Source organism: Hibiscus syriacus, unplaced genomic scaffold (genome assembly GCF_006381635.1).
Source record: "Hibiscus syriacus cultivar Baekdansim isolate YM2019G1 unplaced genomic scaffold, ASM638163v2 tig00117017_pilon, whole genome shotgun sequence".
NCBI lineage: Eukaryota > Viridiplantae > Streptophyta > Magnoliopsida > Malvales > Malvaceae > Hibiscus > Hibiscus syriacus.
Genome location: NW_024063526.1, coordinates 492,547 through 508,255, shown reverse-complemented (window position 1 = coordinate 508,255; position 15,709 = coordinate 492,547). Strand labels below are relative to the sequence as shown.

General features: G+C 34.1%; 1 protein-coding gene across 1 annotated transcript; it reads left to right on the top strand.

Moving 5' to 3' along the window:
• The first annotated feature begins 11,195 nt into the window (after positions 1-11,195).
• LOC120195645 lies at positions 11,196-14,209 on the top strand. The gene is made up of 2 exons (XM_039197601.1): positions 11,196-11,261; positions 11,489-14,209. Exon 2 carries the CDS (start codon positions 11,499-11,501, stop codon positions 14,202-14,204), a length of 2,706 nt encoding a protein of 901 aa, XP_039053532.1. The 5' UTR covers positions 11,196-11,261; positions 11,489-11,498; the 3' UTR covers positions 14,205-14,209.
• The last annotated feature ends 1,500 nt before the right edge of the window (positions 14,210-15,709 follow it).

The following is a 15,709-nucleotide window of genomic DNA, read 5'->3' as shown; positions in this document are numbered from 1 at the left end:
TCTTCCCGAATCGACTCAAGAGGTGATTAAACCTTCAAAAATGAGTTAGGCTCTGATACCAATTGTTGAGCTAATCGATTAACAGAATCAGCCAAGAGGGGGGTGAATTGGTAATTAAAATTTTGGTGGAAGCTTTTGCAAAAAATTAAAAATAATTACATAACGATTTAGAGTGGTTCGACTTTCTTAACCAAAGTCTACGTCCACTACCTTAGCTATCCACACTAAGGATTTTCCAACAAATTCACTAATTTATTATTTCTTTTGATGACAAAGAGTAACCTTACAACTTCCTCAAGAATTATACTTGCACAATTCTAGAACAAGATAAGAACACTCAAAGATAATTACAATTGAGCACAAATTGTGTTCTTGAAAGTAAAATGAATATTGAAAGGAAATTTGCCTTGAATTGCACAAACTTGATGTTTGATGCTTTCTCTCTTGTTTCTCAATGATTTCTTCATTCTTGTTGTTGATCAATGGCTTCTAAGCTTGTTTAAATACACCTTCAAATGATTCTAAACGTTGGGGGTGATTAGTGGAGTCAATAGAGACGTTTAAGTGTGAAAATAATTAATGAAAGTGGATGGGAGCGTCTATGCATCGATGCATGCCCTAGGTGCATCAGTGTAAAATTCAAATATTTTGACTGTTGGACTCTCAGTGCATCGGTGCACTAAGAGTGCATCGATGCATCAAATGCATTCGATGTTTCAAAATAGCCAGAGTGCATCGATGCATGGATGGTGCATCGATGCATCAAATGCATTCGATGTTTTCATAAAATCCTTAGTGTATCGGTGCATGGTATGTGCATCGATACATGAAATGCATTCAATGTTCAATTTAATTCATGGTGCATCGATACATGAATTGGTGCATCAGTGCATAACTATGAAAAAAATGATTATAGGCTTGATTTTGGTTCAAAATACTTTGTGAAAATTATTTTAAAAATATATTAAGTATAAAACATAATTTTACACATTTAGTAAGGTTTGAATTTGAACTTGAAAGACTTGGAGTAATAATTTGATATTCGATTAATTAAATCGAATATACTTAGAAAATCATTTGTAAAATCTTAAAATTCATTTAAACTTAATTTGTTATATCGAAACATCAAAATGTATTTAACAGTTATCATCGAGCTTGTTTCTAAATTGATGACATGTCAATGAGTTAAAGTAAAACATCAAGTGCCTTCTGAATTATTGTAACCGATTTTTATCCCTTAGTGGGAATAGGAACGAGTTACAATGGACCTTGTAATGGGAAAAGATCATTTAAGATAATATCAAGATAGTCAGTGATTGACAAAAGTCTTGCGCATACTTAAAAAAAAAAGAGATTGATTACCAGGAAGGTGATAAAGAAATATTTCTTAAATTATCACATTGGAAAAAAAGTATTGCAATTCAGACGCAAAGGGAAGTTGAGTCTGATATTTATTGGAACTTGTAATATTATTAAAAAGGAAAAAAAAAGTTGGATCAATGACTTATTATCTAAAATTTCCTTCGGTAATTGACAAGATCCATGATGTTTTTCATGTGTCGATGCTTATGAAGTATCAATCAGATCATTTGCATATTATCACCTTAGAGGAAATAGAGATTAAGCCAGATTTGCATATGAAAAAGATCCAATATTTATTATAATTCGACAGAGAAATCAAAGGTTGAAAAAACTAATCGAAAGAAAAAAGAAGAACAGGATAAGAAAAATCAAAAAAGAAGAACAGGATAAGAAAAATCAATATCCTTATCTATTTACATCAAGTACGTATTGAAAATTCGATGATAAATTTTCTTAAGGTCGGAGAATTGTAATACCCCAAAATTTTGGTTAGTAACCAAAATGTAAATTTTGAAAGTTTGGTGTCCAAAGTAAAAAATTAGGAAAAGTTTAGGGACCTAAATGTTTATTTTCCCAAAAAAGAATTTTTATTCCATAAATTGATAGTTTACTCTTGAGAGTGGGGTTTTATTGAAATCAGGTTCTTGATATGAAATTGTGTTAAAAACTAGAAAATGTTAAAGTCCGGTAAAAATTTGGTAATTCGAATCGAGTAAAAATTTTGAGAAAATTTTGAAGGATGCTAAATTAAGCTATTATTTCCACATTTTAAAATGATTGAAAATAATATGGATCATTGGATATGAAGATTTATTTCCATGTTTAATTTGGACCCTTGGATAAAAGTGGCAAGATTGTAATTTTTTGAAAGTTGCTTGGTAAAATTGGAAAAGGGTAAAAATATTTTGTTCATCTTTGAATTTGGAAAGATAATAAGGTTATGTGGCTTGGTAATATTGTAAAAATCAAGTTTCATTAATGGAAAAATGGATATTTCTCATTAAATGAATATTTTATACATTTAAGTTTATAATAAATGTTAAATTAACATGAAATTCATTAGAAATTTCATGAAAGCTTAGCAATTTTCAGCCAACATTTTGTGCTCAAGGCAAGAGATATTTTTTTCATTTTTGAGAAATTTTCTTTGGATTTTGGATCATGTCCTGAAATAGAGAATTGTTTTATTCGAAAAACACGATCATTTGGTACCATTATTGTGTGCTAATTTTGTTTGTGTTCAAAGATCCCAAATTTTAGGGTTTATGTTCACATTAGGGTTTTATGGAATTGATGAAGGATTTTGATGTTATTGAGGATGTAGAATCATTTCCAAGATTGATTGATGATTAAAATCACTTGTACGTGATCATATGAACATATAAAGTTTCGGCCAAACCCTAGCTTTAGGGTAAAGATGTGTTTTTACAAAATTAATTTATGGCTATGATTGTAGAGATTGTATAATGTTGAATTGAAGTTGATTTCATGCTTGAATCGAATCAAAACCGAGCAAAATAATGAAAACACTAGTCTTAGAACGTTGAAGTATTCAACCATGGCTTTAATGGATGAGAAAATTTTTGGAAAAATTACGTAAGGACCGGAAATGATGTAGGAAGTATTCTACAAGCCTTAGAAAAATTTGGGGATCATTCTATAATTTTTGAAAAGTTAGGTGATCAAATTGGTAATTTTGGAAAATTTGTGGATTTTTGTGTAGTTGTTCAACATTTGATGTACTATGTTATAACTTAATGTTTGAGTGTTAAAATTGAAGGTAGGATGTGAAATTGGATTATTTTGGAAAACTTGTAAAAGTTGAGGTTTAAATCACAAATATAGAAAGGTTGGGAGCTTAAGTGAAATTGTTATGTGAAGTTGGGATAAAAAGGAACTTGAATGGTCAATTGGTTGTATTAAGGTTAAAATTTATGTTGTGACATGGAAATTATATCGAATAAGCATCGGAAAAATTTGTTAGGAATTTATTTTCCAAACTATGATTATGTTAGTAAGATTCTAACATTTGGTTTGAATTTGTATATGTTTGGTAATGATGCTTATTTAGATTGTGATCTTGAAATCAAGATCAAATAATATCAAAGCTAATGAAAAGCTTAAGGATGGAATGTGAAATCCTAAGGGAAGTTTGTAAGCTAAAGACATCAGGTGGGTGCAAATTTAAGTTTTAGTTAAGTTATCGAACAAACATTGGCTCACGATGAGCCAATGATAGAGTTACTATGGTAAGGAGTGACTCGTAAAATGTTATGTGATTTGTGATTCATTCATATATGTGCATTTGGTGAGTTAATAGAATTAGTGAACAAGTTGAAAATGCAAATTTGTGAAGCCTTCTTAGAATTTATGTTATGGATAGTAAGTTTATAAAATGACCATAAATTCATAAATATACTAAAATACAATAAGTGACAAAATATATGAATTTTTAACCGATAATAGGTCAAAAATAGAGCAGCATAATATGCTCAAAATAGATTATGTCGCTCAACTTTGAAAATTTAACATAAATTTTACAAATTAAACTGGAAGGAGTTCCATATATGGATATATTTGTATTTGAGTCTAGTTTCCATTGGTATAAATGGAATAATATTTGAGTGTATATTAACAAAATAATATTTCTTTAAAGGTAATGCAAACTGTCTAATAGGTCAAAAATAGCGCAGCATAATATGCTCAAATAGATTATGTCGCTCAACTTTGAAATTTAACATAAATTTTACAAATTAAACTGGAAGGAGTTCCATATATGGATATATTTGTATTTGAGTCTAGTTTCCATTGGTATAAATGGAATAATATTTGAGTGTATATTAATACAAAATAATATTTCTTTAAAGGTAATGCAAACTGTCATAATATAATATTATGATAAATTTTTGGATTTAACCGAACTAGAAGCAAATGATCAAGTTAAAGCTTAGTGAGTCTTATATTTTGACTTTTATATAATGTCAAAGCGAGTGCAATATATACATAAAACTATACATAGATGTTTCATACATCATTCAGTAGGACTTAAGATAAGTCTACCTGGTTTATATTGGCATGATATTTAGGTCACATATCATATATTTGCCATATTCTAAATATGTCAAGGGTTGAATATAAAATGCATTGATCACTGATCGTTACATATGATGTTTATCATGAACATATATGACCTTTTGGGTATGAACTGCCAAATACTAAATTATGATAATATTCTTTGCCATGGATGGAAAAAAATAGACTATATGCCTAAGTAAGTCATTGAGGGACAGGGTATAGTTGGCATGCCATAGAGTCTAGCAGCAGATGCATATCGATTAAGGACTTGGGTACATATGGTGGGCACGACCTTATGTGTAATGAACTTTGGTGCATATGGTGAGCACGACCTTATGCGTAATGCACTTCGGTGCATATGATGAGTACAACCTTATGTGTAGCACTATGGTGCATATATTTGACTCGAATACCCAGGGGCCTTAGGGTTTAAATTGGGCTATGGTTTATTGGTTAATAAATGATAAACAAGCAAATAAGCTTACGAGCTTATGGGATAAATGACAAGTATATTGGTAAAAAACTTTTTATGCGGTTATATCATGTTAAATTATGGTAATATGGTTGGAATACAGGTAAAGTGATCATGTTACTTTGAATATTATTACTTATTTATATTTATATGTTGCATTGCCTTGAATATTTATATGATTGCCTCGCTAAGTGTATACTTAGCGTGTGATGATTTTAATGCATTGGAAAAAGAAAGAAAATGAGTAATTAGCTGAGTTTGGCATCAATCACTAAGGAAATTGTAACCCCCTCAGACCAATGAAGCTGACCCGATCCGATTTGAGGTGTCACATTAGGGCCACCAGATGCGACCCACCATAAAAGTCTGGGAATTTTTTTAAATTTTTGTTAAAATGACTAAAATCATAAAATAATTTATAAATACAAAAGTAGAATTTAACAATAATCCAAAAATAAAGCAGATTCCAGACTCGGATATAAAAACGAAATACAACCTATATGCCCCTAATCACATGCACCATACTCCGCAAGCAACTGATGTCGAAAGCTGCACTGGTTTGACTCTTTTAACCTGAAATGGTGAGTATAAGAGTGTGCTTTGGAAAGCTCAGTAATACAGAACTACCAACTGATGCTAAAGGACATACAGATAAAAGGAATATCATAAATTTTCCTTCTTGACTCAATCGTGTACAGGTTATCGTAATGAGCTGAAGTTCCACTAATATTTCATCGAACAAAAGCTATAGAGATTTCAGTTCATAGGAGACATTCAAAGTACAAGTTTTCATGAGATCAGATTAGGATGTATAGTGTGTTCCAACCAAAACCAGTGAAAAGATATAGATCTTTTTAAAACAGTAACAATTTACACTATATTTTTAAAACCATAGTATAACCCTCCAATTGAATACCTTTATGCAGTTTCCCCAAAAATGCATCCATAAAGACCTACCCTAAACACACAGCCAAGAAGCCACCCTAAGGGATTGCCTTGGGGACTGAGAGCTTACCCAAAAAAGTTTATAGGGGCCTTAGAGCCTACCCAATGGTCACCTTAGATCCGTAAGGAATTACCATCTTGATCAGTTTGAACCTCTAAAAAGAATTACCAGTTTAACTGAGCTGAACACGCATACTCCAACCTACCCATACAGTACAAGTAAAAATCAGATTAAACAGTAACTTTAATATCAAAATAATGATCCAGTAGTATATAGTAAAAAAGATCATGTAGTTATTTAAATTACATAAATTCCCTCCATCCATACACCATATACAGTCCCATGATTTACCCAATGGAGTGCCTTGGGGCCTGAGAGCCAAACCAAGTAAGTTTCTCGGGGCCTCGAAGCCTACCCAAGGGTCTTCATAAGTCCATAAGGAATTACCATATCGATTGGTCTGAACCTATATAAGGAATTACCAGTTTGACCAAGATGAACATCCATACTCCAGTATTCTACCCAGATAATGTCCCAATAAAATAGTTCAAGTAGTAACCAATAGATTCCATAATCCATAAATAAGGAACCATCATATATTTCGGTGAAAATAGGAAACCAGCTAACACATTTAAGTTAACCATAGTTCATAAAACAGTAAATCAAGAAATCAATGATTTCAGAAAAATCACATTTTAAAACAGATAAAACATTTACATATCATATAAGGAACACACTAGAGAATCCAAAAATTATTTGGAGATACTTGATATTTATCAGGTAGAGAACATTAAACTTTTGTAATATAATAGGATTTTATAATCAAGATCGTACAATATTCAGATATTTTTTGGATGAAATTGAGTATCAGGAATGCATTCAGAATCTTTTACATCATAATTTTTGAAGATTTAGACATAACATGAGTGTTACCATTATTCAGGCAAATCAGAGCATTTTAGACTTTTGATTCTTGGAGAATTCTTAGTAATTTAATCTAATAAGAGTGGAGTGATGATTTGTGGTATTTAAGAATATATATTGAATTATCAGGATTTTGAGTCCAATTGAATCAACGATCCCAACACTGCGATACTTGTCAATCATTTGGACCATGATACTTCACTATTATTCACTGCTTATAACTGATTGCTCCAGTTGATCTGATCAATATAAGAATCATCCTTGACTAGTTCTTGAGGAGACGAATAGAGGTATTCCATTGGTATTTATTTCATCTTCAAGTTATAATAGTATCCCATAATGTCCGACGACTTTGGTCGTGCTCCATAATCTTTAGTGGCAGTACATTATTTACGTTCATCGATGTTCCCATAGTATATCCAATGACATTCACTTAATCCCAGTCTTCAAGGTAATTAGGTCATCACCGTATTTAGTGTTATTTTAGTCATTTTTGGGTGCACGCACATTAGTTATTTCAAAACTTGAGAATAATCCATCATTTTAATACTTCAATGACATGTCACACTTCCAGTAACCTAGCCTTCAAATGATTATTCAAAAACAAAGGGATCGTCGTATTAAGAATTTCCAAATGTATAAGTTTATATTATTGGGATTTTTCAAATAGATATGGAATTTAAATGGTGATTCCAAGGTTCAAGCGAATCAAAATTTGAGTTATCATGTTATCTCCAACATCAAAGCGATCCATCGTCCTTTTTACATTTTAAGCGTATTATCGTCATTCCAATAAATTTTGTCAATGGCATTACTTCCAATAAATTAGACTTCAAAGTATTCCAATTCCTTTAGAGTTAATAGTGTTTGGTTATTTGAACGTTGGATGTTATTTTAGTTATTTCGTAGCTCGAAGACATTTCGATAATTCAGATAAATCCAAACATATGTATTTTTTGGTAATTTGGTCAGATATATTTGTACAACGTTATTTTTTGCTTTTAGGGGTAATCATGGTCTTTTTACAGTGTAAGGGTATTTTGGTCAAATTATAATTCAATTCATTCATTTCATTACGTCTAATCTTTCCATTTAATTCAATTTTTATGAATTATTCAAACAAGAATAGTACTTTCTCTCTTAGGTTAGTCCAGGCCATTTTTACCCCATAGTGGTAATTTCGTGATTTTATACTCAGGTGATTCTGGTATTAAACATTTTAACGAAAATAATTAGAATTTAAAATTCTGGGATCATTGGCTCTTCAGATTAATCAATGTACTTAAAGTCACTTCTTACTAGTATTCTAATTCCTTTATGTAATTCAATATAGTTTTAACCAATTTATTACTTTAACCGTATTCGATTCGAGTCCATCCATATTCAAACATGCATAGTAGACCAATCATATACTTTCATGCATTTATCCATTATCAATATGTTCCAAAAAGCATAAAAAGAGGTAGTAAAGTATTACCTCAAAAATTTATCGAAAAACCAATTGGAATATGAAGATAAAACACTAAAAAATGGCTTATCGGGTGTGAATTTAGCAAAACAAATTTCAGATTCAGACTCAGGACGTCAAAAAACATAAAATAGGACTTTTCAGAAATTTTGACTTTTTTGTCAAAGTCAAAGGGTTGACTTAGACGGGTTGACTCGGACGAGTTGACTCAGTCTGGGTTTACTCAGTCGGGTCAAATAGTCCCAGTTCAGACCAGGTTGACCGGTTCAGGTCAGTCCAGATCATTTAGAAGAAACCTTGGTTGAATAAAAACCCCACACACGTACAATGACGCGTATAACGGGCGACAAGGCGAGGACGACGACCGATCACCTCCGATGGTACCAAACACCAAAATCAAACAATAACATATCAAATATTAAACTGAAACAAGCTAAAATGTTTGGAAAAGAATTGAACGCTTACCAAAGCAATGCTCGGCGAACCAGCGACGGTGCAGAGATTAACCCGACTGGGTTTAGGTCAAAACAGAGAGGGGAACACATTAGTGATGGCAGCGATGCAAGACGGTCACCGGATCGACGGAAAATCAAGCGACCGGGGAAGAAATTTTGGGGATTTTTCATCACACGAACAACCATCGATTTGTGGTGATATGAGGCGTTTCACGGCACGACGATGTTCGGGCTTTGGTCGCTGATCAACGACGAGTACAATGGTGGCGACGGTGGGTTGAACAGTGGCCGGATGCCGGCAAATTTGGGGTGGTAAGGGGGTGGGCACGACCGGCTAGGGATTTAGGAGGGAAAATTTGGGAATTAGGGATTTCATCAAGGGGTTTATTTTTCCACTAACCAAAAATGGTAAAATTCAGAGTTAAGTCCCTAAACTTTCCATAGGTTCCAAAATTGAGCTATAAACTTTTAAAAATTTATAATTTGGTCCTCAACTTTTCCCTTGTTACAACTTTAATTCGTTATTTTAAATTAATAAAATCTAGCCCTAAATTGGGGTGTGACAAAAATATTTATAGGTAACAATGATGACATCCTAATGTTTTCCAAAAGTCTTAGATGCATGCATACGAGAATGAAATGTCTGCAATTTCTTAATATAGTTAGTATTAAATATAATTAATAGTATGAATAAATATTATGATATTAAACTATGTTTAGTAAAAATTAATTTGGATTTGAAATCAAATGTGTTAGAAAATCTTATTTATTTTATGAAAATATAACAAATCTGTCTATTGAAATTGATTTTGAATTGGTAACCAAAAATATTGGAACTGTCAATGCATGGAACTTAGGCGATGGCTCCACTGTAAGGTTCTGGACGTATATGTGGACTAATCTGCTTTGTCCCTTGAGCGATGTTCAGATTGTTCATAATGATAATTTCATTGACGAATTAAAGGTATATGGCATGGTGGATAATAACAGTGAGTGGTGCCGGGATGTTTGTCGTGATCAACTACCCCCGATTGTCATGCTTGTAATTGTGGTTTGTTCGACCGTGTAATACTTAGTTAAATGGATTTCCTGGTGTGGTGGGAGAATTATGAGAATTTTACCACTAGGAGCGCGTATAGTAAGAGGACCATGAACGATGTTACCGCCACTCTTCCATGGTGGAGAACTCTTGCACACTATAGAGGATTCCCAAGTTTGAATTTTTTTTTTTTTAATCCGTTGAGGACGATTTCTTTAGAATGAGGAGACAGTTAGAAGATATATATCAATGGATTTGAGTTGTTTTGTTTGTGGTGTTATGGTTAAGTCTAGCTCTCATATTTTCCAAGTGTGCTCCTACTCGCGGTGTTTGGAAACATTTGATCAAAGGTGAACACTTAAATGTGTTTTTGAATTTGGACATAGTTTCATGGACCAAAATTAATCTAAAGAGTGTTGCTTCTTAAAAAGATAATGTTGATTGGAATCACTTATTCGGATCAGTGGTCTAAATGAAGCCAGGCATGCAACATGGTCTCATGCGACTTTGATGCCTAGAGCTTTAAGTTTAAAAACACCTCCGCTAGATTGATTCAAACTCAATTCTGATGGATCTCACCGTCCGGACAATGGTTTGTCAACGTATGGGGAAGTTTTACGATACCATGGAAAATTTGGTTAGTTACTCGAAGAAAATTAGTTTATGCTCGTCTCTCATTGTTGAATTATGGGGAAATTTTTAGGGATCAACTCTAGCTTTGAATTTCAACCTACTCTATGTAATCGTTGAAATGGATAGCAAAGAAGTTTTGGATGTTATTGACTATATAGGTGAGGTATAAGGGGTGGTTCATCGTTGGTGCCTCAAATTATGAATTTACTAGATAGTGGCCGATGCAATTTAGTTTCAGTCCCCCGAAAAATAATATGGTTGCTGATGCTAAGACAAGTATGGTTTGGAAACTCTCTTATGGTACTCATTTTTTTGAATCGTCTCTAACTGAAACTGAAATGCTGTAAGCGCATGATGATCGTGATAGTGTTCTTCATCTTTCTAAGCTTAGTTGGTTCTCCCTTTATTTTATTTTCATTGAAAATATAATTTGAATAAAAAATTAATTAAATTGTCAATTAAATATTATTTTCTGATAATATATAAAAATATATTATATAAAATTGTTACTTCAATTTTTAATAATTTTTTTAACAATATTAATATACAAATAAATTAATTTATTATTAATAATATAATTTGATTAAATTAAAAAATTTTAATTTAAATAAATATTAAAGTAAGATTTTATGATCTTACATACTATTTAATTACTCGCAACTTATTTCCATGGTAGCAACAAAAATATTTTTTTTTTTTTTGAAGTATAGGTTGCCACAAACATTTTATGACACGTGTCAAACATCCGTAGAAGGATGGTCTCCCCCACTTCCCGACTGTACGACCTTCGTCTTTTAAAATCCAGACCATGAGCTCTTTTGTCGTAAATCCCCAATCCTAAGAATTATCCAAAAACAAAATCCCTTTCTGTTCATCTTCGTCTTCAGGTAATTTTCTTTATATATGTTTCCAATTCTTGAATTCTTTGTTCTAGTTATTCTCATATTAAATGTATATTTGCTATTTGTTTTGGACTTTCTTTTCAAGTATGGGTCACGAGTTATGGGTATTTTGTTTACTGTTTTTTGTTTTTTTACCCCTATATTTCTGTTGTAAAAATCCCATTTTTTTAGGTTCATTTTCCTGAGAAAAAAAATCAATCTTGTCTTGCTAGGGTAGCAAATATGGAAGCTTTTGAAAAGCCAACAAAATCCCTTTCTGGGGATAAGTCTTTCGACCAAGCTGCTAATGAAGGTTCTAAAGCTTCCGAGTTTACTGTCGGAAAGCCATGGGAAAATGGTTTTAGGGTTTCTATAAATGGAAAGGAAGTTTCTTGTGTTGGTGAAGATGTCGAGGTGCTTGAGGATTCTGAAATGAATGGGGTTTCTTCTTTGTTACAAATGAAAGAAAGTGTTAGGAACATTGGTGTTAATGATGGAAGATGTGAGAGAAATGAAGGATTTGGCACTCTTTTGGGTGCTGTTGATCAAAGTAAAGAAATTGTATTGCCAAATGGTGGTGGTGATGATGATGAAACTGCGAAATTCGATCAGAAAGACAATGGTGGTAAGATCATAATGAACGGAATAGATGATGATGATTGTGGAGGAGGTGAGATTTCTGCTGGTTATTTTGTATGGGGTAAGATTAAGAATCATCCATGGTGGCCGGGACAGGTTTATACTCCAACTGATGCCTCGGATTATGCGGTTAAGCTTCGACAGAAGGGAAGACTCCTTGTTGCATATTTCGGTGATTGTTCATTTGCATGGTGCCATCCGTCTCGGTTGAAGCCTTTCAAAGAGAATTTTGAGGACATGTCGAAGTTGAGTAGCTCCAATAACTTTGTCAATGCTGTACACGCTTCAGTTGATGAAATCGGAAGACTGGTGGAGTCGAAGATGACTTGCTCTTGTGTTCTGAAGGAGAATTGTGTCGGACTCAACCGACCTCTATCAGAGAACGCCGGGATTAAGGAAGGAGTTCTTGTGCCTGAAGGCGGAATTGAAAAGGTTTCGATTGGTCTATTTGAGCCGAAAGAAGTTCTTGGTAAATTGAAACAAATTTCACGGGCTGTTTCAATGAGTAATTTGCTTGAATGTGCAGTGTTGAGCGGTTGGCTTTCGGCTTATAATCGATCAATGGGGCACCCTCGAATGCAGGGGGACCTTGAACCGCAATTGATTCCGGACATTGAAGAAAATGTTAAAACTCTTGTGGTGGATATGAGTGATTGTAATGAGGCAGTGGGAGTCCCAATCACAAGGCCAGTGGAAGAAGTTTGGATTTCTTCTGCTTCTGGTCTGAAATCTGGCCAAGACAGTCGGACTTTCTCAAGGCATCCAGAGATTTCAGAGGATGCAATGCATGACAGTAGGAAACAGAGAAGCATTGCTGAAATCTTAAAAGCTGATATAGGTGTTCAGGATCATAAGGTAACAAAGTCTGATGAACGAGCATCAAGGAAAAAGACAAAAGGCAATGATAAAGCTAATGGTGATGATGGTAGTAATTCGAGTTTCATACCGGAAAAGGGGAAAGGAACTGAGCTTTCAGGATCTCATGCTGAAACTGATGTCAATGGAGCCAATGTAGAAATGGATAAGGGTTATTCATCCAGAGGAAGGAAAACGAAGATTAAACAAGCAAGCAATAATAACGGTGATAATCGAGGTAACGATTATATCAATACTGTCTCAGCTAAAAGGAAAGTGTACTTTGATCCTAGGATAAGTAGGAATGACTCTTTTTCAAGAGAGAGGAAGAAAAGCAAGTACTTGTCTCCTCCGTACACAAGTTCAACGGGGAAGCTGAAGAGATCGGACATAGAGAATGAATCGATAGATGTTTCCAATGACACCCGGTTCAGAGAGATGATGACTAAAGCTACTGGCAATCTTGGCGAAAAGAATGCTCTCTCTGAAGAAGTTCACACGGAGCAAGAAACATCGAATGGATCAAGTTCTTCCACACCAAATCAGTACCCTGACCGGATTAGTGATCTGGCAAAAGATGAAATTTCGGCTAATGAAGTTCTAGTTGCAGTCCGGTCTATAGCTCTTAGTCCACAATACCAAAGGAAAACGAGATCTTTCGAACTTACTGTGAAGTTTTTATCTGTATTCAGAAGCTCGGTTTACCGAGATGGATTTGACTGCAAAACGTATATTCGGTTCCAACATGGTAAAAAGAGAAAATCTCCCGACTTCCCCATTGTGTCATTAGGAAGTGATGCGCCCACGGATGGTCAGATTCCCTCTGGACATAGATCCCAGAAGAAAAAAGTTGGAAAGAAAAAAGAAACAGAGATGGATCGAACCAAGCCAAAGCAAAATGCCACAGCTGCAGTTCTGAAGAAAAACGACAAGGACGCTGATGGAAATGATTTACCGGCTTCCCTCTTCATGACATTCGACCTCGGATCCTCGTTGCCCAAAAAAGACGATCTTATCCGAATATACAGCAGATATGGAACTTTGGACATGGAGGACACCAATGTGTTCGACAATAATTTCTGTGCTCGTGTCGTCTTCTTAAGAACCTCCGATGCAGAAGAAGCCTTAAGCAGTTCACAAAATGACAGTCCTTTCGGATCTGCTAATGTCAGTTTCCGGCTTCGACTTCACCAGGCTGCATCAGGTCAAAACCAAAAGGAAACACCGAGTGCCAAAATGTCTTCTCCTCTAGCAAAGGAAGGAACTGAAAGATTGAGCGAGTCATCAGCTCCCGGAAATTTGCAGCTTAGCCACATGAAGCAGAAGCTCGAAATGCTGACATCGATGCTGCAGATGGCAGATGAAAAGATGTCATCAGAGACTAAATCCAAACTACAAAGCGAGATAAAAGGGCTCTTGGAGGTGGTAAACACAATGATTGAATCTACATCTTAAACAAAGATTAACTCACTTTTAGGATGTATGGTCATGTAAAAGTTTATGTCATGTCATTGTTGTTAAATTGAGTTGGGATTTGTAGGAAATATATAGGTAAGTAGTTCATAGTTACCATTTGCATCTGTTAAAATCACCACATGCTCTGCATATACTATAAACTATGGCTGAACTAGGTTTTTATGGATACAAAATTCTGAGCTGATTGGAATCAGATTTTTCTTTTGGAATGAATAGTGGAATGCCCTAATCAGTTCTACTTCATCAACAGAGAAGTATTATTACTACTTTTGAAGAGAAAATGTTTCAGTTTCAATTACGATGACTGAACTTACTGAATTTATATTTTCAGTAGCCTAACGGATAATTTTCCTACCGACCAACCAGCATAACAAATGTGTAATCACCATTTTTCTACCTATATTATTATTAATATTATTATATTATAAGTATTATTAAATCAATCTCAAGCCCAATCCAAACCAACTTTTTCACAAAATAATACCCAGACCCAAAAAACTCGGAGCCCAAACCGAACCTGACCCGGAACCCAAACAGAGACTCGAATCGGACCCCAACCCTAGCCTAAACCTAAACCTAAACCCTAGAGTAGTTGTCCCCTAGCCCTATCAACTGTCGTCGATCTCTGCACCAACCAAAGGAGGGCTATTCTAACACATCACGCTACCGGCAGAAAACAACAAAACATAATGATTTTCATTTCCTTGTAAATGGGTATAACGAACAAAAATGATGTAAGACTCTTGGATTTTCGTTTTCCAGATGCAATAATACTGAAAATTTCAAGGTTCTATTTATATTTTTTTTAACTTCGAGTAGCGTTTTTTTCCTTTTCAGCTTCGAATGTTAACAAGGAAAAAATAATATTTTTTTAGTTTTTTCGAATAATAACAACAAATGTTTCATTTTAGTTTTGAATAACTATTAAATAAAAAAAAAGCCTCTTTTTAGTTCGAAGCAAAATCACCCAAGCCAATTTCACAGTAAAATTACAAATAAAAATGAAAATGTTAGATTTGATGTTTACCTGAGTCGGGGAGGCTTCGTCGGTGGTCATCGGGATCTGGGGAACTCGAAAGGTTTAGGAGAGTTTCGAGGGATTCTAGAGCGTTTTTTGTTGTTTTTAGACCCTAAAAAGAACCTAGGCTAGTAGATCTAAGATTTTCGGGTGTTTTGGGTTGTTTTGGGTTTTTCGACCTTGTGTGTGGCAGTCGGAGCAGGTTTAGGGCGACCGGCAATGGGCTGGACAAGGAGAGAGGGAAGAGATTTTCCCCATTTTTGTGTGTGTTTTGCTTTCAAATGAATAAAAGAAAAAAACTTGTTATATATAGAGCTAATTTGGGGGAAATCACGCTAAGGTCCCCCACTTTTAGCGTGTTTTTACAAAGTGGTTACATGAGAGATTGTATGTGTAATTTACCATTTTCCTATATGCTTTATAAATTTTTGTATATTCACACTTTAGTTCCTATAACTTTAGCATG